Source organism: Falco peregrinus, chromosome 19 (assembly GCF_023634155.1).
Source record: "Falco peregrinus isolate bFalPer1 chromosome 19, bFalPer1.pri, whole genome shotgun sequence".
NCBI lineage: Eukaryota > Metazoa > Chordata > Aves > Falconiformes > Falconidae > Falco > Falco peregrinus.
The window spans coordinates 5,331,846-5,353,651 of NC_073740.1; the positions used below are offsets into that span (position 1 = coordinate 5,331,846).

Sequence of the window (21,806 nt, forward strand, 5' to 3'; positions counted from 1 at the left end):
ATGGCCTGGATTGGGGGCACTGGGATGGACTGGGAGGGGCTGGACTGGGGCACAGGTAGGGCTGGATTGGGGGCGCTCAGGTGGGTTGGGAGGGCTGGACTGGGACTGCTGGACTGGGCGGGCGCTGTGCCAAACTGGCGGTGCCTGGGGCCGAGTTGGGGGGACTGAGCCGGACTAGGGGAGCTGGGCTGGGGGGTCCCAAGCTCCAGCCCCCCCCATCCCGCCCCACCGAGGGCTGCCCCCCTGGGTGCTGAGCGGGCTCGGGGGGGCTCTGGGGTGCCGGTGGCGGCTGGACTGGACTGGGCCGGGCTGGCGGCGGGAATGAGGAAGCCTTTGGTACTGGGAGGGTTCTGGGGGGTGGGACGGGGGACGCCCACAGCCTCAGTTTCCCCACGTGGGCCCTGGCAGCGGCGCCGTGGGGCGCAGGTGTTTGGGGGGGGGCGGCAACACACCAGCGACACCCATTTTTGGGGCCAATTCCAGGTATTTTTCCTTTTTCACGGAAGCGGGGGGGGGGGGGGGGGAGGGAGCATTTTTAAGACGAGGCGAAGTGGCCCGGGGGGGGTGGGGCTGTGGGTGGCCCGGGGGGGGCCTGTACCCCCTCCGGCTTCGCCGCCTGGCCGGGACAAATCCCCAACTGTTTTTCTTTTCCAGTTTCCTGTTTTTTTGTTGTTTTTTGGGTTTTTTTTTTTTTTCCTTCCTGCCCCCCCCACCCCCCCCGAATGAAAACACTCACACACACACAACACACCATGTCGGTGCAGCTTGCCTCGCTGCAAAAAAAAAAAAAAAAGTGGATTTTTCCTTTTTTAAAATATTTTCTTTATCCGGATTGGAAAATAAAACCCACCTTAAAAATCAGCAGCAAAGCAAAGGGGGGGGGGGGGGGGGGCTGAGCCTGGGGGACCCCAGCCCCCCTCCCCCCCCCCGCCCCGGCTCAAGGAGGAGGGGGTTGCATTGGGTGCTGGTGCTGGGTTGGGCCCTCGGCCGGTGGGATCTGCTGTCCCAAATCCCACGGGATCTGGTCTGTAAGTCCCCAGGTGGTTGGTCCCTGGGCTGCCCACCTCGAGCTGGTGTAGGAGATCCCTGGGACTTGATCCCTGATCCCCCCCCTGCCCCGGGGTCCAATTCCCCTGGGATGCAGTTTCCAGTCCCCGCAGGGTATGGTCCCTGATCCCCCTGGGATCCACTCATGTATTCTCTCACCCTGCCCTCAATCCATTTCTTGATCCCTGCGGTGCAGTCTCAGATCCCTGGGAATCGGTCCCTGATCCCCCTAGAATCCAGTTCCCAGCCCCTCTGGGATCTGATCATCAACCTCCCAGGACCAGTCCCTGATCCCCTGCAGATCCCATCCCCAGCCCCCCTCAGATTTTGTCCTCTATCCCCCTGGATCCATTCCCCTTGGAATCCAGTCCCTGATCCCCTGCGGATCCCACCCTCAACCCCCTTAAGATTTTGTCCTCTATCCCCCTGGATCCATTCCCCTTGGAATCCAGTCCCTGATCCCCTATGGATCCCACCCTCGACCCCCTTAAGATTTTGTCCTCTATCCCCCTGGATCCGTTCCCCTTGGAATCCAGTCCCTGATCCCCTTGGAATCCAATCCCCCCCAGGATACAGCTCCTGATCCCCTGGGGATCTAATCCCCAAACCCCCAGAATCCAATCCCACCCCCCCCACACCCCCCCAGGGATCAATCCAGTCCCCGATCCCCGGCGATCCAGCCCCTCTCTGGGATCCAGTCGTGAGCCCCCAAGGGAGGAATCACCTCTACCCATCGGGTCGATCCCGAGGGATCGGGGTGACCCCCGCTGACCCTCCCTCTCCGGCCGCAGGTGGGATGCCCGGGTGTGCCGTGCCGGATGCCAGCGGCGGTTTGGTGCTGGGCGCTGCTGGTGCTGGCGGGGGGTGGCAGCGCCGCCGCCGTGCCGCATCGACGCCGCCAACCGGACGGGGCTGTGCCGGGGGCAGGACCTGGCGCTGGTGCCCCCCGGCCTCCCCGCGGCCCTGCGCCACCTCGACCTCTCCTACAACCGCCTGCGGGAGGTGGCGGCGGGCGCCTTCGCCGGCCTGACCCAGCTGCGGCACTTGGACTTGGCCTACAACAGCATCTCGCGCATCGCGCCCGACGCCTTCCTCTCCAACCTCCTCCTGGAGCACCTCCGGCTCTTCAACAACTCCCTCGGCTCCATCCCGGCGCCGGCGTTGCGCCCGTTGGCCAACCTCCGTTGGCTGGACATGTCCAACAACCCCTACCGCAGCGCCGCGCTGGACGGCGCCTTCAGGGGGCTGCGGGCGCTGCGGGAGCTGTCGCTGGGGGGGCCGCTGCTGCAGGACATCTCCCGGGGGGGACTTCGCCGTCTTGAAGGACACGGCGCTGCGCAAGTTTGCCATCAAGTCGGCCTCCGGCCTGCGGCGCTACGAGGCCGGGGCCTTCTCGTGGCTCAACACCACGGAGCTGTGGTGCGACGTGGCCCTGGACGGCAGCGCAGCGGCTCTGCCGGTGATGCTGCGGGACCTGCGGGGCAAACCCCTCGACTACCTGCGCTTCCGTAACCTCTTCGAGTTCACCTACTACACCGGCGACGCCGACCCCTTCGCCGGCTTGGCCGAGCTGCAGATCACCAAGTTGGTCTTCTACCGGGGCAAGTTCAGCGAGAACCTCCTCCGCTTGGCCCTGCTCAACGTCCAACGCTCCCGCATCTGTGAATTGGCGCTGGTGGCCATCGACTTCGCCCGCTCGCCGTGGCAGAATGGCTCCAGTGCGGGGGCGACCGCCCCACGGCTCAACCGCCTTGTGCTGCAGGACATCAGCAACCCCGATATCCTGCGTTTCGACTGGACCTTCACCTGGCTGAGCGGTGTGGCCGCCCTCTCCATCATCAACGTCAACTTCAACTACGTCCCCTGCGACGTGTGGGGGGAGTTGCGTAATGTGAAGACCTTGGACATCTCCGGCAACCGCCTGAGAGACAGTTACATCTACAACCAGCTCTGCCACTACCAGGGAGTCATGCCCAAGCTGGAAAACTTCATTTTGGCTTCCAACCAGCTCCTCAGCCTGGCTGTGCTGGCCACCTTGACCCGGACCTGGCCCCGGCTCAACCGCCTTGACGCCAGCCACAACAGCTTGGGCAGCCTGCAGGAGACGTGCCAATGGAGTCCCACCTTGCGCTGGCTGGCCCTCCACCACAACCAGGTGACGGTGGACACCTTCAGGTGCCTGCCCACCACCCTCGAGTACCTGGACCTCTCCTACTCGCAACTTGACCGCTTGGACATGGACTACTTCAGCCAAAGCCCCCGGCTGCGGGAGCTGCGGTTGAGTGGCAACAAGATCAAGTTCATCCCCTCCGAGTGGAGGTGCCTGCGGCTGGAGGTGCTGGCAATTGACGGCAACTCCTTCGGCATCATCAACCGCGGCTCCTTCGTCAACATGCCACGGCTCGTTAGCCTGGCGGCCGGCAACAACCCCTACCACTGCACCTGTGACCTCTACCTCTTCCTGGAGGAGACGCGGCGATGGGGGCGACCCACCTTGGCTGACTGGCCCCACAACTGGACCTGCTACCACCCCGAGCCTCTGCTGGACACGGCCGTGGCCACCTACACCCCACGGCCCCTAGAATGCAACGTGCCGGCGCTGGTGACGGTGGCGGTGGCCAGCACGGCGGTGGTGGTGGTGGTGTGCGCCGTGCTCTGCTGGAAGCTGGACGCCGGTTGGTACCTACGAGCCACGTACCGCTTGGTGCGCGCCAGGTACGGCAAGCGGCCGGCGGGCACGGCGCGGCGATGCTCCTACCACGCCTTCATCTCCTACAGCCGCGCTGACGCCGGTTGGGTTCGCCAGGAGCTTCTGCAGCGGTTGGAGAACATCGTGCCACCCTACCGGCTCTGTATCCACGAGCGGGACTTCACGCCGGGTCGCTGGATCATCGAGAACATCGTGGAGAACATCGAGAGGAGCGCCAAGGTCATCTTCATCCTCTCCCGTAGCTTCGTCGACAGCGAGTGGTGCAACTACGAGCTCTACTTCGCCCACCAGCGCGCCGTGGGGGCTGGGCAGCGAGGACGTCATCTTGGTGGTCCTGGAGCCCATGGAGGCGCGGGGGCTGCCCCGACGCTTCGCCCGCCTCCGCGCGCTCTTGGCCACCAGGACCTACCTGGAGTGGCCCCGCGAGCCCCAGCGGCGACCCTTCTTCTGGCTCCAGCTCCGTGGGCTCCTGGGCAGCCCCGGGGGGCTCGAGCCCGCTGCCGGTGAGGAGGTGGCCGTGGGGGGCCACCACGTAGCGGTGGCACTGGGGCCACCTGTCCCGCGGGTGGCTTTGGGGTGCTGCTGGGGGGTCCCCACGCAGGGGTAGCTCAAGGGGTGGGGGTTGGCGTGGAGGGGGGGGTCCTCTCCGTGGTCCCCCCTGTCTTCTCCAAGGGACAGGAGGTGGGACGGTGCCCAGGAGGTGGCAGTGTCACCCGGAGGACGTGGCCACCCGTGGGCCATGCTGGCAGCGAGGGGGCGGGGGGGGGCAGGTGGGGACCCCCCCATCCCCCCTCCCTAGCACCCTCAGCCGGGGGGCCCGGTCCCAGCCCCGTCCGTGGGGTTCAGCCCTTCTCGGGGGGCCACCACGGGCCGCGCTTCCCCACTTTGCCAGGAAAATGGGACCCCCCCTACAGCACCATCCCCACCCCCCAGTGCCCACCACCCCCCTCCTTCCCCCTCCTATTATTTTTTTTTTTTTCCCTTTTTTTCTCTAATTTTTCTCCCATTTTTCCCTTTTTCCCCTAACTCCGTCCCGCCGAAGGAAAAAAAAAAAAAAAACAACCCAAAAAAAAAAACCCAAAAACCCAAAAAAACCACTGGGGCTGTTTATTTTTAGCAGCCAATTGAAAAAAAAACCACTGGGGCTGTTTATTTTTAGCAGCCAATTGAAGATGAAGGAGCAGGAAAAAAAAATATTAAAAAAAAAAAAAAAAAAAGGAAAAAAAAAAAAAATATCTCCGGTAGGCAGACAGAGTAACCTTTGAGCCGCTGGCGGGGCCGGGGGGACGATGGCGAGTGGGGGGGGCTGGGGGCTTCTCCCCCCTCTGCTCCTGCTCCCAGGTACCGTCACCCCAACATCCAGGGGGGGTGGGACAAAAGGGGGGGGTGGGCTTTTTTTGGGGGGGGTGAAAAGAGGGGTTTTGGGGGCAGTTGGGGATGCTGGAGGGGGGCGGCGGTGCGTGGGTGGCCCCCCCCCCCCCAGCGGGTTGGGGGGGGGGGATGGGAGGGATGGGGGGGGTTTTGGTTGTCACCCCCATTCCCGGGGGGGGTGGGGTGGCTTTTTTCTGATGGAGGGGGGACCCCAAACCTCCCCGGGGGGGCGCTGGGGCCGGCGTGGAAGGGAGCCGAACCCTGCCAAGAGGAACTTAAAAAAAAACCCACAAAAAACAACACTTTGGTGGAAAATCTTAATAATTTGGGGGAAAAAAAGGCAAAAATGGGGGGGGTTTCCCAGTGTCCCCAAGGAGGGGAGATGGGAGCTGCCCCCCCCCCCCCATCGCCGTCCCGTCGGGGTGCCTCCGCCGTGCCCGGCCGGTGGGGAAACTGAGGCAGGGGTGGCCTTGGGTGCCCAGGGCTGGGGGGGGGGGGGCACCATGTGGGTGCTCAGAGGCACCCGCAGCCCCCCTAGGATGGACCCCCCGGCTGGTCCTGTCCTGCCTGGGGCCTCTTGGGGTGCTGGGTGCTGGGGGGGGGTGCTCAGTCCTTCGTCTGGGGTGCTGGGGGCTGCCTTTGGGGTGCTGGGTTTGGGGTTCTGTGGGGTGCTGGGTGCTGTGTGGGGTGTGTGGGGTGCTCAGTGCTTCCCCTGGGGTGCTGGGTGCTGTGTTTGGGGTGCTGGGTGCTATGGGGTGCTGGGTTTAGGGTGCTGTGGGGTGCTGTGTGCTGTGTTTGGGGTGCTGGGTGCTATGGGGTGCTGGGTTTAGGGTGCTGTGGGGTGCTGGGTGCTGTGTTTGGGGTGCTGGGTGCTATGGGGTGCTGGGTTTAGGGTGCTGTGGGGTGCTGGGTTTCAGGTGCTGGGTGCCGGGTTTAGGGTGCTGTGGGGTGCTGGGTGCTCTGTTTGGGGTGCTGGGTGCTGTCCAGGGGGAGCCGTACAGGGGTGTGGGGTGCTGGGTGCCAGGTTTAGGGTGCTGTGGGGTGCTGGGTGCTTCATCTGGGGTGCTGGGGGCTGCCTTTTGGGTGCTGGGTAGGGGGTGCTGTACAGGGGGTGAGGGGTGCTGTGAGGTGCTGGGTGCCGGGTTTAGGGTGCTGCGGGGTGCTGGGTGCTCTGTTTGGGGTGCTGGGTGCTGTGGGGTGCTGGGTGCTATGGGGTGCTGTGTTTAGGGTGCTGTGGGGTGCTGGGTTTCGGGTGCTGGGTGCCGGGTTTAGGGTGCTGCGGGGTGCTGGGTGCTCTGTTTGGGGTGCTGGGTGCTGTGTTTAGGGTGCTGTGGGGTGCTGGGAGCTGGGTTTTGGATGCTGGGTGCTGTACAGGGGGTGCTGGGTTTGGGGTGCTGTACAGGGGTGTAGGGTGCTGGGTGCCGGGTTTAGGGTGCTGTGGGGTGCTGGGTGCTGGGGGGGGGGGTGCTCAGTGCTTCATCTGGGGTGCTGGGGGCTGCCTTTGGGGTGCTGGGTTTGGGGTCCTGTGGGGTGCTGGTGCTGTGTGTGGGGTGCTCAGTGCTTCCCCTGGGGTGCTGGGTGCTGTCCAGGGGGGGCTGGGTTTGGGGTGCTGTGGGGTGCTGGGTGCTGTGGGGTGCTCTGTTTGGGGGGCTGGGTTTGGGGTGCTGGGTGCTGGGTTTGGGGTGCTGGGTGCTGTTTGGGGTGCTGGGTTTGGGGTGCTGGGTGCTGTGTTCGGGCTGCTGTGCACCGTCTGCAGGGTGCTACAACCACACACAGGGTGCTCAGCACCCAGCACTCAGGACCTTCTCCCCGCCCAGGACAGGGGATCCCATCCCCCCCCCCCATTTCTCTCAGTCTCCCCCCAGGTGGGACCCTGAGCACCCATGGGTGCTGTGCCCACCCAGCCCCCCCCCCCCCCCCCAACGCTGCTGGGGGTGTGGGGGGCATCATGGGGTCACCCCCCCACCCGGGGGTCACATCCAGCCTGGGGGGACCCCTTCCCTCCCCCCCTCCCCCGGGTGGGTGCCCCTAGCAGCACCCACCAGCCCAGCTCGGGGGGGGGGGGGGGGGCAGCCCCGTGCCCATGGGGGGGTGTGGGGCGCCGGGGGGCCGTGGGTGCCCCCCCCCTCAGGCTGCCCCCCCCAGGGCTGTGCGTGGGGTTCAACGTGGACGTGCGGCACCCGCGGCTGTTCCATGGGCCAGTGGGAGCCCAGTTTGGCTACCGGGTGCTGCAGCGGGCAAGCGACGGGGAGAGGTGGTGAGTGACCCCCGGGGGGGGGCACCGGGACCCCCCAGCACCTCCGGGGGGGTTGGGGGGGGTGGGGAACAACGGGGGGGGCACACTGAGGGGGGTGTGTGGGGAAACTGAGGCAGGGAGGGGGGGCTGAGTGGGGGGACGGACACTGGGGGGGGGGGACGTGACTGGGTTTGGGGAGGATGGGGGGGGCTGAGGGGGGGGGAGGGGCGGGGGGGGGGGAGTGGAGCCCCCCCCCAGTGGTTTCTGGGGTCAGAAATGGGGGTTTAAGGCTCATCATGGGGTTGTGCTTTGGGGGGAGGGGGAGGGTCCCACGGGGGGGGGGATGAGGGTCCTGGGGGGGCGGGGGGGGGGGAGGGTTCCACGGTGGGGTGGGGAGGGTCCTGGGGGGGAGGGGGCGGCCCGGGGGAAGGGGAGGGTCCCGTCGAGGAGGGGTGAAGGTCCTAGGGGGCAGGGGGGAGGGTCCCGGGGGGGGGGGGAGGGTCCCGGCTGGGAGGGGGGTGTCCCGGCGGGGGGGAGGGTCCCGAGGGGGGAGGGTCCCGGGTGGGAGGGGGGTGTCCCGGCGGGGGGGAGGGTCCCGAGAGGGGAGGGTTGAGGGTTCCAAAGAGGGGGGGTGAGGGTCCTGGGGAGTGTGAGGGTCCCGAGGGGGGTGTCCCGGGGGGGGTGTGAGGGTTCCGGGCAGGGTGTGGGGGTCCCGGGGGGTGTCCCGGGGGGGGTGTGGGGGTCCCGGGGGGTGGGAGGGTCCCGGGGGGGGTCCCGGGGGGGCTGGCCAGGCAGCGGGGGCTGGTGGCAGCGCGGTGCCGTGGTGCTGGTGCCACGCTGGCAGGGGGGGGGCCAGCGTCTGGCACTGAGCCCCCAGTGGGGCGGGGGGCTGCCCCCAGTGCCCCCCCCCCGGGTCCCCTCACGCCGCCGCGTCCCCCCCAGGCTGCTGGTGGGGGCCCCGTGGGACGGTGACCGCCAGGGTGACATCTACAAGTGCCGCGTGGGACCCCCCAACGCCTCCTGCACCAAAGCCAACCTCGGTAGCGCCACAGCCCCCCCCCCCCGCCTTGACCTTTGACCTCCCCGGCTTCGCCCCGGGGGGGGTCACCCCCTGCTGACCCCCCCCATCTCTCTGTCCCCATCCCTCCCCGCCCCCCCCCCCAAGGGTCCGCAGCCCCCTGGCTCGCCCCGCAGCCCGGCCGCGCCGTGCACCTCGGCATGACCCTGCTGGACGCCGGGGACGGCCTCGTGGTGAGCGGGACCCCCGGGGGAGCGGAGGCACGGGGGGGGGGGGGGAGGGGGCGTCTGCCAGCCCCTGTGTGTCCCCCCCCCAGGCCTGCGCCCCGCTCTGGTCCCAGGCGTGCGGCACCTCCGTCTTCAGCACCGGCCTCTGCGCACGGCTGGATGGCGACCTGCGCCCCGTGGGGACCATCGCGCCCACGGCACAGCGTGAGTGGGGCGGCCGCCGGCGGTGCCATACCGGTGTCATACTGGTGTCGTACTGGTGCCGTACCAGTGCCACACCGGTGCCATGCTAGTGCCACACTGGTGTCATACCGGTGCCATACCGGTGCTACACTGGTGCCATACCGGTGCTACGCTGGTGCCATACCAGTGCCATACTGGTGCCACACTGGTACCACACTGGTGTCATACTGGTGCCACACTGGTGTCATACTGGTGTCATACCGGTGCTATACTGGTGCCATGCTGGTGCCGTGCTGGTGCCACACTGGTGTCATACTGGTGTCATACCAGTGCCACACTGGTGCCGTGCTGGTGCCACACTGGTGCCATACTGGTGCCATGCTGGTGTCATACTGGTGCTGTGCTGGTGTCACACCGGTGCCACGCTGGTGCCGCGCTGGTGCCACACTGGTGCCATACCAGTGCCACACTAGTGCCATGCTGGTGCCACCCTGGTGCCGTGCTGGTGCCACACTGGTGCCATACTGGTGCCGTGCTGGTGTCACACTGGTGCTGCACTGGTGCCACACTGGTGCCATACCAGTGCCATACTGGTGCCGTGCTGGTGCCACACTGGTGCCGTACTGGTGTCACACCGGTGCCACACTGGTGCTGTGCCTTGGCCCCACCAGTGCTGTGCTGGCAGCACACTGGTGCCACACTGGTGCCATGCTGGTGTTGCACTAGTGCCGTGCCGGTGCCACACTGGTGCCGTGCTGGAGCCACACCAGTGCTGTGCTGATGCCTCACCAGTGCCATGCTGGTGCCGTGCTGGTGCAACACTGGTGCCATGCTGGTGCCACACCAGTGCCATGTTGGTTCCATGCCAATGTGATGCTGGCGCCTCACCAGTGCCATGCTGGTGCCACACCAGTGCCATGCTGGCGCCTCACCAGTGCCAAGCTGGTGCCGTGCTGGTGCAACACCGGTGCCGTGCTGGTGCCACACTGGTTCCGTGTTGGTTCCATGCCAATGTGACGCTGGCGCCTCACCAGTGCCATGCTGGTGCCACACCAGTGCCATGCTGGTGCCGTGCTGGTGCAACACCGGTGCTGTGCTGGTGCCACGCTGGTTCCATGTTGGTTCCATGCCAATGTGAAGCTGGTGCCACACCAGTGCCATGCTGGCGCCTCACCAGTGCCATGCTGGTGCCACACCAGTGCCATGCTGGTGCCGTGCTGGTGCAACACCGGTGCCATGCTGGTGCCACGCTGGTTCCATGTTGGTTCCATGCCAATGTGATGCTGGCGCCTCACCAGTGCCATGCTGGTGCCACACCAGTGCCATGCTGGTGCCGTGCTGGTGCAACACCGGTGCTGTGCTGGTGCCACACCAGTGCCATGCTGGTGCCGTGCTGGTGCAACACCGGTGCTGTGCTGGTGCCACGCTGGTTCCATGTTGGTTCCATGCCAATGTGATGCTGGTGCCACACCAGTGCCATGCTGGTGCCACACCAGTGCCATGCTGGCGCCTCACCAGTGCCATGCTGGTGCCGTGCTGGTGCAACACCGGTGCCGTGCTGGTGCCACACTGGTTCCATGTTGGTTCCATGCCAATGTGATGCTGGTGCCACACCAGTGCCATGCTGGTGCCACACCAGTGCCATGCTGGTGCCACACCAGTGCCGCGCCGGTGCCAGCCGTGTCCCCCCTGCAGGCTGCTCCACCTACATGGACATCGTCATCGTCCTGGACGGCTCCAACAGCATCTACCCCTGGTCCGAGGTGCAGAACTTCCTCAGCAACGTCCTCAGCAAGTTCTTCATCGGGCCGGGGCAGATCCAGGTGAGGTGGGACCACCGGGGGGGGGGGGGGGCTGTCCCCAGGGTGGCGCTGGGGTCCCCAGGGTGACGCCGTGCCCAGGGCAAGGTCATGGGGTGATGCCATCTGCAGGGCCCTGCCATTGTCCCCAGGCTGATGGTGGTGTCCCCGTGGCAATGCCACCCCTGGGGTGATGCCACCATCCCCGGGGTGACCCCCCTTGTCCCCAAGGCGATGACCTCCTGCCCGGGGTGCCCCCCTGGATGATGCCATCATCCCTGGGGTACCCCCCCTTGTCCCCAGGGTGATGCCCTCATCCCCTGGGGTGCCCCCCAGGACAATGCCATCATCCCTGGGCTGCTCCCACTTGTCCCCAAGGGTGATGCCACCATCCCCGGGGTGACCCCCCTTGTCCCCAGGGTGATGCCCTCATCCCCTGGGGTGCCCCCCAGGACAATGCCATCATCCCTGGGCTGCTCCCACTTGTCCCCAAGGGTGATGCCACCATCCCCGGGGTGACCCCCCTTGTCCCCAGGGTGATGCCATCCTCCCTGGGGTGCCCCCCCAGGACCAATGCCATCATCCCTGGGGTGATGCTGCTGTCCCCAGGGTGATGCCCTCCTGCCCGCGGTGCCCCCCCAGGGTGACGCCAGCCGGGGGCGGTGGTGGGGAGGGGGCTGACCCCCGGCCCGCGGCAGGTGGGGGTGCTGCAGTACGGGGAGCGGGCTGTGCACGAGTGGGACCTGGGCCGGTACCGGACGGCGCAGGAGGTGGTGGAGGCGGCCAAGAACATCAGCCGGCAGGAGGGGAGGGAGACGCGCACGGCCTTCGCCATCCACCGGGCATGGTGCGTGCGGGGTCAAGGGCGGGTCAAGGGCAGGGGTTGGGATGGGGAGGGGGCCGGGAGCGGGTTGGGATTGGATTGGGTCAGGATTGGGGTTGGGACGATGGTGGAGATCTGGATTGGGGTTGGGATCAAGGTCAGGGTCAAGACTGGGATCAAGGTTGGGGTGAGGATCAGGGTCAAGGTCAAGATTTGTGTAAGGGTTGGGAGCGGGAGCCGGGTTGGGAGCGGGATCAGGAGCAGGAGCGGGATCAGGATCGGGAGCAGGAGCAGGGTCAGGATGGGGTCAGGGTCAAGGTTGGGATCAGGGCTGGGGTTGGGATTGAGGTGAGGATCAGGGTCAAGATCAAGATTGGGATTGGGAGCAGGGTCAGGGTCGGGATTGGGTTTGGGATTAGGATCAGGATCAGGGTCAGGATCGGAACTGGGATCAGGATCAGCGTTGGGATTAGGAGCGGGGTCAAGTTTGGGATTGGGGTCAGGGTCAAGACTGTGATCAGGATCAGGGTCGGGATTGAGGTGAGGATCAGGGTCAAGATCAAGATTGGGGTTGGGATTGGGAGCAGGATCCGGGTTGGGATTGGGAGCAGGGTCAGGGTTGGGTTGGGTTTGGGATCAGGTTTTGGATTAGGATCAGGGTCAGGATCAGGGTTGGGATTGGGAGCAGGATCAGGGTCAAGATTGGGATCAGGGTTGGGGTTGGGATTGGGATTGAAGTGAAGGTCAGGGTCAAGATCAAGATTGGGGTTGGGATTGGGAGCAGAGTCAGGGTCGGGATTGGGGTTGGGATCAGTTTTGGGATCAGGATCTGGTCACGGTTGGGATTGGGGTCAGGATCAGGGTTGGGATTGGGATCAGGATCCGGGTCAGGGTTGGGATTGGGATCAGGATCAGGACTGGGATCAGCCTCACGCCGCCCCTCTGGCAGCACGGAAGCCTTCAGCCCCGAGCGGGGCGGGCGGGCAGATGCCACCCGGCTGATGATCGTGGTGACGGACGGCGAGTCCCACGATGGTGAGGAGCTGCCGGAGGCGCTGGCAGAGTGTGAGAAGCGCAACGTCACTCGCTACGCCATCGCGGTGAGCGCCCCGCCACCCGTGCCTCACTTTCCCCCTTCCCTGCTCTGTGCCGTGCCGGGCTGGGGAACCATCCCGGCTGTGCTGGGGGCAGGATCTGACCCTCAGACGATGCTGGGCCCCCTCTCCCCAGGTGCTGGGGCACTACCTCCGTCGGCAGCAGGACCCCGAGGATTTCATCCGCGAGATCAAGTACATCGCCAGCGACCCGGACGAGAAGTATTTCTTCAACGTCAGCGACGAGGCCGCCCTCAACGACATCGTGGACGCGTTGGGTGACCGCATCTTCAGCCTGGAAGGTGCCGTGGGGCTGGGTCCGGGGCTGGACCCCGGGAAGGGCCGCAGGGAAAACAGCTGGAGCCACATCTGGAGGGATCCCATCTGCTTCCCCCTCCCCAGGCACCCACGGCTACAACGAGAGCTCCTTCCAGCTGGAGATGTCCCAGATCGGCTTCTCCATCCACCTCCTGGAGGTGAGGCTGCGGGATGGGCAGGATGCGGCCCCGGGGGGGAGGGGGGGCTTTGCAGAAGTGGAAAATAATCCTCAGCCCGTGGAGGGGTGGTGTCCCGGGCTGGGCTGGTGACGTTCTGGGGGGGGTTGGGGACAATGAGGCACCGCCAGGCACGTGGTGTCCTCGAGGCGGGTGACACGTGCCTCCCGCCGAGCTCCCATCCCGATCCGTTCCGCGCCAGGACGGGATCCTCTTCGGCACGGTGGGAGCCTACGACTGGGATGGGGCTGTGCTGGAGGAGAGCCGGCGCGGCCGCATCATCCCGCCCCGGCAGGCCCTGGAGAAGGAATTCCCGCTGGAGCTGAAGAATCACGCGGCTTATTTGGGTACGGAGGGACGTCCTGGAGATTTGGGAGGAACTGGGATGCCCCATGTCCTGGAGATTTGGGAGGAACTGGGATGCCCCATGTCCTGGAGATATGTGGTGAACCAGGGATGCTCCGTGTCCCGGAGATTTGGGATGAACTGGGCATGCTCTGTGTCCTGGAGATTTGGGATGAACCAGGGATGCTCTATGTCCTGGAGATTTAGGACAAACTGAGGATGCTCTGTGTCCTGGAGACAGAGGGTCAACCAGGGATGCCCCGTGTCCTGGAGATTTGGGATGAACAGGGATGCCCCATGTCCTGGAGATTTGGGAGGAACTGGGATGCCCCATGTCCTGGAGATATGTGGTGAACCAGGGATGCTCCGTGTCCCGGAGATTTGGGATGAACTGGGCATGCTCTGTGTCCTGGAGATTTGGGATGAACCAGGGATGCTCTATGTCCTGGACTGGAGACAGAGGGTCAACCAGGGATGCCCCGTGTCCTGGAGATTTGGGATGAACAGGGATGCTCTGTGTCCTGGTGATTTAGGACAAACTGGGGATGCTCCATGTCCTGGAGATGTGTGGCAAATGGAATATCATTGGCAACTGAGGGATGCTTGGTACCTAGAGATGCTCAGCGCCCTGGGCTGCTCAGCGCCCCAGGGATGCTGGACAAACTGGGGATGCTTGGTACCCTGGGGATGCTCAGTGTTCTGGAGATGCTGGGCAAACCAGGGATGCTCAGGGATGCAGGGCAAACAGGGGATGCTCAGTGCCCTGGGGATGCTGGGCAAACTGAGGATGCTCAGGGATACAGGGTACAGCAGGGATGCTCAGTGTCCTGGGGATGCTCAGTGCCCTGGGGATACAGGGCACAGCAGGGATGCTCAGTGTCCTGGGGATGCTCAGTGCCCTGGGGATACAGGGCACAGCAGGGATGCTCAGTGCCCTGGGGATGCAGGGCAAACGGGTGTTGCTCAGGGATGCAGGGCACAACAGGGACGCTCAGTGCCCTGGGGACACAGGGTGACCAAGGACTGGCAGCGCTGGCACCAGGGATTTTCCCTGCCATTGATCCCGGGCTCTCCCACCCCAGGTTACGCTGTCTCCTCGCTGCGGCTGCCCGGTGGGCAGCACCTGTATGTGGCCGGAGCCCCTCGCTTCCAGCACAAGGGCAAGGTCATCCTCTTCCAGATGGCCACCACGGGCACCCTGACGGTGGCCCAGGCACTGATGGGGGAGCAGGTAGGGCCTGCTGGGGGCGGGGCTGGGAGGCCCATGGGAGGGGGCTGCCAGCAGCCCCCAGCCTCACACAGCTCTGCTGTGACCCACAGATCGGCTCCTACTTCGGCAGCGAGGTGTGCGCCCTGGACGTGGACGGTGACGGCGTCACCGACGTGCTGCTGGTGGCAGCTCCCATGTACCTGGGTGCCCAGAACAGGGAGACGGGGCGGGTGTACCTCTACAGCGTGGGGCAGGTGAGGGGCTGGGGGGGGTGGGATGCACCGGGGGGCTGGGGTGGGATGCGGTGGGTCAGGGGACACCACAGGGTGGGATTGGGGTGGTGTGGCTGGGGTGGGGGGGACAAAGCAGGGTCTGGGAGATGCAGCGGGGCCAGGAGGGGGACACAGCCCAGGGGACCCCCTTGTGCTCCCCTCCCCCACCTCCCGAGGCTCATGTAGGGAGCACACGGGGTGGCATCCAGCACTGTGGGGTACCGAGGGCTGCCCCTGCGCCCCCCCAGCGGCTCCTGGCCCCCGCCGGCACCCTGCACACCGACAAGAAGCCGCAGGACTCCCGGTTCGGCTACGCGTTGGCTGCCGTGCCAGACCTCAACCACGATGGCTTCAATGACGTGGTGGTGGGGGCTCCGCTGGAGGACGGGCACCGTGGGGCCATCTACATCTACCACGGCGCCCCAGGCACCCTCCTGCCCCATTACAAGCAGGTGAGATGGGACTGGGGGGGGCTGGGGGGCTGGCTGCCACCCGGGGAGCTCTGTTGGGTTGAGCACAACCTTATACGAGACAGCAGCGAAGCCACCGCTCGCCCTGCTCTCGCCTCCGCAGCGCATCGAGGGGGCGGCGCTGGGGGCGACCCTCAGTTATTTCGGGCGCAGCGTGGACGGGCAGCTGGACCTGGATGGGGACGGGCTGGTGGACCTGGCCGTGGGGGCGCAGGGGGGTGGCCGTGCTGCTGCGCGGTGAGTCCTGGGGATGGGGACAGGCGGAGGGGGACAGCTTGGGGCCACCCGCGTGCCACTTGGCTCAGCCCCGCCTGGCAGGATGCTCTTGGGATTCTGGACCCCCTCGTGCCTCAGTTTCCCTTTGCAATGAGGAGGAGACCCTGGGGGTGGGGCAGGGATGGGTGTCACGGTCGCCATGGGCATCCTGGTGGGATTCAGGGGACACAATGTGTGTGTCCCCCAGGGGTGTGACGCTGTCCCCTTGCTTCCAGTTCCTGCCAGATCGTCCAGGTCAACACGTCGCTGACGGTGGAGCCACCAGCCATCAACGTCATCCAGAAGAACTGCCGGCGCAGCGGCACCGGCGCCGTCTGCCTCCGGGCCAGGGTCTGCTTCCGCGCCGGGACCCGAGCCCGGGGCCAGCGGGACAGGGACATCGGTGAGTGCTGGGGGACCGGGGGGACACCTGGCCCTGGAGCACCCTGGGGTGGCCCTGCAGCATCCCGGTGTGTCTCCAGAGCATCCCCGCGGTGTTTCCAGGGTGTCACTGGAGAAGCCATGTACTGGTCCTGGAGCATCTCCAGGGCTTCCCTGGAGCATCCCTGGGGTGTCCCTTGAATGTCCATGGAGCATCCCTAGAGCATCCCTGGGGTGTCCCCTAAATGTCCTTGGAGCATCCCTAGAGCATCTCTGGGGTGTCCCCTGGATGTCCCTGGAGCATCCCTAGAGCATCCCTAGGGTGTCCCCTGGATGTCCCTGGAGCATCCCTAGAGCATCCCTGGGGTGTCCCCTGGATGTCCCTGGTGTGTCCCCTAAATGTCCTTGGAGCATCCCTATGCCACACCTGGAGCATCCCTGGGGTGTCCCCTGGATGTCCCTGGAGCACCCATATGCCACCCCCGGAGCCTCCCTGGCGCCCCCCACCCCGCGGGTGGCCCGGGTGCTGACACCCCGTCCTCGTCCCCAGCTCTCCGGTACAACGTGTCCCTGGAGGAGCGGGCAGCGGGTGCTCGCGCCGCCTTCGACTCAGGCGCCCGACGGCTGCTCCAGCGGCGCCTGGAGCTCTCTCTGGGGCGGCAGAGCTGCCTCCGCTTCCCCTTCCACGTCCTGGTGAGCCACGGTGGGACCCCTCCCTGGGACACGGGGGGGGCTTTTCCCACCCCCCCAGCAGCGCTGGAGGCTGATGGGGACCCCTCCCCCCCCAGGACACCACAGACTATCTGCGCCCCCTCAGCATCACGGTGAGGTTGGCCATGGCTGAAGCCACGGGGCCGGTGCTGGATGAGACGTCCCCCACCACCATCCGGAAACTGGTGGGTGCTGGAGGGGGGGTGGCAGCTCCAACCCCCGGCCCCCCCCAGTGCTCTCAGCACCAGGATCACACCCGGCTCCTTCCAGATCCCCTTCTTCAAGGACTGTGGGGAGGACGACGAGTGTGTCACGGACCTGGTGCTCAGGGCCACCATGAACATCGCGGGCTCCAGGTATGGGGTGTCGCCAGGGTGTCCCCAGAGCTGAGCTGTGTGCTGGGAGCCCCCAGGACCGTAACCCCACCCCCCACCCCCACCCCCGGTGCTGCAGGCAGAGCCCCCATGTCCTGCGCAAGGGCAGGAGGAAGGTGCTGGTCGAGGTGCTGCTGGAGAACAAGAAGGAGAATGCCTACAACGCCAGCCTGCTCCTCCGCTTCTCCAGCAACCTCCACTTCTCCAGCCTCATGCTCCAGGTACGGCGCCATCGGGGGGGTCCCCCCAGACCTGTGCAGACCCCCCCAAACCATACTGGTCCTTCCAGCCCTGTATCGACCCACCAGCCCATCCCCAGGACAAAGAGTGGGGTCTCTCCAGGCTTGAGTAGACCCTCCAGCCCCCCCTTATCACTAACCCATCCCTGGTGGGACACGGGGTGGGGGGGGGGGGCATCGGGGGCCCATGTGAGTCCCCTAACCCGTCCCAGGTGGGGGTCCGTGGGCCCCCCATGAGCCACCCACCTCCCGTGGGTGATGTCCCCCCTCTCCCCAGGACACCAGCCCGGTGAAGCTGGAGTGCACAGCGCTGGCTGGTCACCGCCGGCTCTGCAGCGTTGGCTACCCCGTCTTCCGTGCACTGGCCAAGGTAGGGGAGTGGGACCCCCCCTGGGACCCCCCTGGGGACCCCCCTGGGACCCTCCTGGTCACCCAACCCCACCGCTGACAGCCCCACTTGCCCTCAGGTCTCCTTCACCCTGGAGCTGGAGTTCAGCTGCTCCCTCCTCCTCAGCCAAGCCGAGGTCGCCCTCCAGGCCAGCAGGTAGGGGCGAGGCGGGGGGGCTGCACGCCACGGGGGGCTGCAGAGGGGTGGCAGGGGTCTCGGGGTCCTCCTGAGCTCCCCTACAGCCGCCTCCCCCCCCTGCAGTGACAGCACCGAGGTGACACCAGAGGACAATGTGGTCCAGCTTTCCGTCCCCATCCTCTACGAGCCCGACCTCTTCCTCTCCAGGTAGGACTGGGGGGAGCGGGGCAAAGATTAGGGGGGGGCTTCAGGGGGCTGGAGGGTGGAGGTGGGGGCAGGATCCGACCCCCCTCTCATCCCGCAGTGATGCCAACCTGCACCGCTATGAGGTTCACCCGCTCGGCACCTTCCCCCACGGCCCTGGCCCTGAATTCAAGACCACGGTGAAGGTGAGGAGATACGGGGGGGGGCAGGGGTCCTGGCGGGGGGTGCGGGGTGGTGGGGGGGTGGTGGTCCTGGCTCACCCCGCTCTCCCCCCAGGTGCAGAATTTTGGGTGCTACCCCCCGTCCGAAACGTCACCCTCCGCATGGCCCTGCCAGCCCTGGGCTACCGCCGTGCCACCTTCCTCTCCGTCACGCGTGTCCTGGCCGACAACGTGAGTCCCTCGCCCTCAGTGGGGGCTCTGGGGGGGTCCCTGCGCGCCCCCCCCAGTGCTGAACCCAGCTCCTCTCCCCCCCCCCCCAGGCTACCTGCATGCTGCAGACCCCCCCCGAGGAGCCGCGGCAGCAGGGCACGGTGGTCCCTGTGCACCCTGAGGACCTCCTGCACGTGGACAGGCTGGTGAGCATCGCCGTGGCACCCCCCCGAGCTGGGGTTTGGGGGGTGGGGGTGGGGTGGGGGGGTCCCCGGGGGGGTGTGGGGGGGTCCCCACAGTGTCACCCCACGGTTTTACCCCCGTAGGACTGCGGCAATGCCTGGTGCCAGGAGCTGAGCTGCCGGCTGGGGCGGCTGGATCGCGGCGGGGAGGTCTCCATCCACGTCCCTCCGCACCATCCACAACGACTTCTTCCGTGGGGTGAGGAGGGGAGGGGGTGCTGGGGAAGGGTGACATCCCCTCCCCCCCCGCCCCGCTCCAGCCAGGGGCAGAACAGGGCTTGAAGCCCCCCCTTTCCCCCTCCCCAGGCTAAATTCAGGAGCGTGAAGGTCGTCAGCACAGCCTGGCTGGGGGTCCCAGGAGCAGCGTGCTGGTGCTGGAGGAGGGGGCACATCGGAGGGAGGTAGGAGCCCCCCCAGACCCCTCCCCCATTGTAGGGACACCCCCCTGCTTGCTTCCCAGAGACTCCCGTCTTTTATGGTTCTTTTTTCCCTGCAGACGGTGCTTGAAATCATCCAGGGGAAGCGGGTGCCCATCTCCCTCTGGATCCTGGTGGGCAGCATCCTGGGGGGGCTGCTCCTCCTGGCGCTGATCATCTTCTGCCTGTGGAAGGTGAGAGTGGGGCTGGGCTCAGCTCTGGGGGAGGGGGACAACAGCAGGGGACGGGGGGGGGGGCTCTGCCTGCCGTCCGCATGCCCCCCTCCATCCTCTCCCTCTTGCCCCAGCTGGGCTTCTTCAGCCGCAAGAAGCTCCCCAAGGAGGAGGAGGAGGAGAAGGAGGAGCAGTGAGGGCAGGCGGTGGCCCCTCGAGCCCAGCACCGTCAGGAAGGGGACGTGTCCCTTCCCCCACCCTTGGGGACAGCCAGGGGCTCGGGACTCTGCCACCCCCCTGCCTCAGCTCCATCCTTGCGGAGGGCGATGCCTCCGCGGGGGCTGGATTGTGCTGGCACGTGGATGCAGCCAGGTGAGGTCGGGGTCTGGCCTTGGGGTGAAGGAGCCCCCCAGGTTTGACCCGAAGGACTTTGGGGTGGTTGTGGAGTGGGGAAAGGGGGAAGCAACCGGGCTGAAACCAGCAGCTCCACCAATAAAGCTCAGCCCCATGGAGATGCTCGAGCGTGTGGTACCCGCCGCCGCGCTCTGCCCGCATCCCTGGCGCCGCCAATGCTTGGGGATGCTCCAGGAGTAGAAACAATTCCCGCTCCCAGAAAAAAGCACCGGAACACTCCGAAGTGACTTCAGATTTCCAGGAAATAGAAAGGGATGGGGGGGAGGCTTGTGGGGCCGCTGGATGCCCCAAACCCTGGTCCCTTCAGCCCCACACGCCATCCTGCCGGCAGAGCTGTGACCCCCTCGGCGCCCAGGGAAGCAATGGGCTGAAATTCCTCCCCAGGGGGAAGAAATTCCTGATTTCAGGCACTTCAGGACTGAGCTGGCAGCATGGGCGAAGGGGCAGGAACCAGGAGCAGAAGCCTGGTGCCACCCCAAGTGTCACTAGAAGGTGTGTGGCCCCCCCAGGGGAGCCCCAGGTGATGGAGAAGCCGAGGCAGGAGCCGGCCACAGCTCCTTTTCCCTCCGGTTTTCCCAAACTCGGCGGCCCGGGGGCGTTCATGGGCGCTCACCCCCCCACCTGGCCCCCAAAAGCACGAGATGGGGCAGGAGGGGGGGTGTCCCTGCTCCTGGGGGTGCAGCAGCCGCTTCCCCAGGGATGAGCCAGCTTCCCCCCCCCCCCCACTGCTTCAATAGGGCCGGGGCAGCTGTGAGGGGCGTCTGGCCGAGCCCCCAGCCCCTCGCTGTGGGGTCTGGGGTCTCAGGGAAGCGCAGCGTTTGCGGTGCCCCCGTCCCCAGTAGAGAAACCCAGCACGGGGGGCTCCAGCCTCCAAAATGGGGCTGGGGGGCACGGCCTCAGGGGTGTCGCAGGAGGGGACGATGTTCCAAATGCCATAGCCTCCCCCCCGCCCCCCCCCCCCCCCCGCTGCCCTCCAGCACCCGAATAAACGATTTTTCTCACCAAAAAAAGCCCCTCCCAGCCACACCACGGGTTTCCTTCCCTCCCCATTAGCCCCCAACAGCTCCCCTCCCCCACTTCCCCCCCCCCCAAATCTTTTCTCTGCATTTGATCTTCTTTATAAAGGCCTTTTATTTGACTTAATAGCAAACAAAACACTAGTTTAAATCGAGTGTACGTAGTACACTGTTTACAGCAACAAAGCGGTGACATGTTTAGACACAACCTCCGTCGTCCCCCCCCCCCCCCCCCCCCACTGCCAGGCCGAGCTGGGGGTGGTGGGGGGGTGGTGTGTGACACCGTGGGGGGTGGGGGGTGACATTGCCACGTGGTGGTTTGGTGGGTGCCGTAAGCACAGACGTTCTTCGGGACGATAAAAACAAGAAGTCAAACATGGGTGAAATGTTACAGGGGACGGGGGGGGGGGGGAAACCACCACCAAAATCCCAAACGAACAAATGGAAAAAAAAAAAAAAAAAAAAAAATCGGCAAAAATAAAGTTATCGGACTCAGGGAAGAATTAAGATTGTGGGTTAAAGACGGAGGAATGGGCCGGTAAAATGGCTCCGCAGAGTTAGTCTGGTCTCCTAAAGGATGCCTTTAATGTGGTCCATACGATACAAGCCAGCTAAGGATCCTAAACGACTCGCCGTGTGTGGGGGACACACACACACACAGGTTTGGACAGACCTGGGGGACACAGGCACGTGGAGAAGGGGCAGAAAACCCCCAACCAAATGGGAAAAAAAAAAAAAAAAAATATCCACGACAAGACAGAAAAATCCTGCTTGGTGCATTCCTGTTCCTAGAACTGGGGGTGGGGGTCCCCCTGTGGCCCCAGTACGAGCACCGGAGACCCTCCAGTGCCTCCATTTTCACCTCTGCCTCTCCCTTCGGAAAACCTCCACCACTTTTACCGAATTCAAGGGGGGGGGCACATAAAACCAACCTCCTGGCTTTGATTCCAGCCACCCCCTCCGAGGGGCAGGGAAGAGAAGCCCAAATCCTTCTTCCCCTCCCTTCCTTTGCGACGGGGACGCTTTCCCTGCTCTTTGCCAGGGCAGAGGACGCCGAGGAGGGCAGAGAGAAATCTCAGGACCCCAAACCTCCCTGCAACGGCTCGCCACCCCCATTCAGCTGGGCCACGTTTGAAGTAGGGGTTTCCCACGTATAAAATCAAGTCAAATCACTCCAAAGATTCT

General features: G+C 65.5%; 2 protein-coding genes across 2 annotated transcripts; both read left to right on the forward strand.

Annotated features, from left to right (window-relative positions):
- Window positions 1-4,469, forward strand: LOC114014071 (toll-like receptor 2). Its single transcript, XM_055792419.1, is given in 5 exon segments — window positions 1-80; window positions 409-483; window positions 1,839-2,349; window positions 2,351-4,063; window positions 4,065-4,469. Coding segments are annotated over 5 exon segments (2,679 nt in total). The 3' UTR covers window positions 4,365-4,469.
- Window positions 4,470-5,022: 553 nt separating this feature from the next.
- On the forward strand, window positions 5,023-19,701 carry ITGA10 (integrin subunit alpha 10). The gene is given in 33 exon segments (XM_055792444.1): window positions 5,023-5,098; window positions 7,274-7,385; window positions 8,307-8,404; window positions 8,530-8,615; window positions 8,699-8,813; window positions 10,488-10,615; window positions 11,290-11,438; window positions 12,364-12,514; window positions 12,645-12,810; window positions 12,911-12,984; window positions 13,205-13,349; window positions 14,430-14,578; window positions 14,668-14,811; window positions 15,078-15,281; window positions 15,403-15,536; window positions 15,791-15,957; window positions 16,486-16,628; window positions 16,724-16,831; window positions 16,917-17,002; window positions 17,100-17,241; window positions 17,537-17,629; window positions 17,727-17,803; window positions 17,909-17,992; window positions 18,090-18,174; window positions 18,266-18,286; window positions 18,289-18,381; window positions 18,471-18,566; window positions 18,687-18,767; window positions 18,769-18,801; window positions 18,909-18,962; window positions 18,965-19,003; window positions 19,099-19,212; window positions 19,326-19,701. Coding segments are annotated over 33 exon segments (3,486 nt in total). The 5' UTR covers window positions 5,023-5,046; the 3' UTR covers window positions 19,389-19,701.
- The last annotated feature ends 2,105 nt before the right edge of the window (window positions 19,702-21,806 follow it).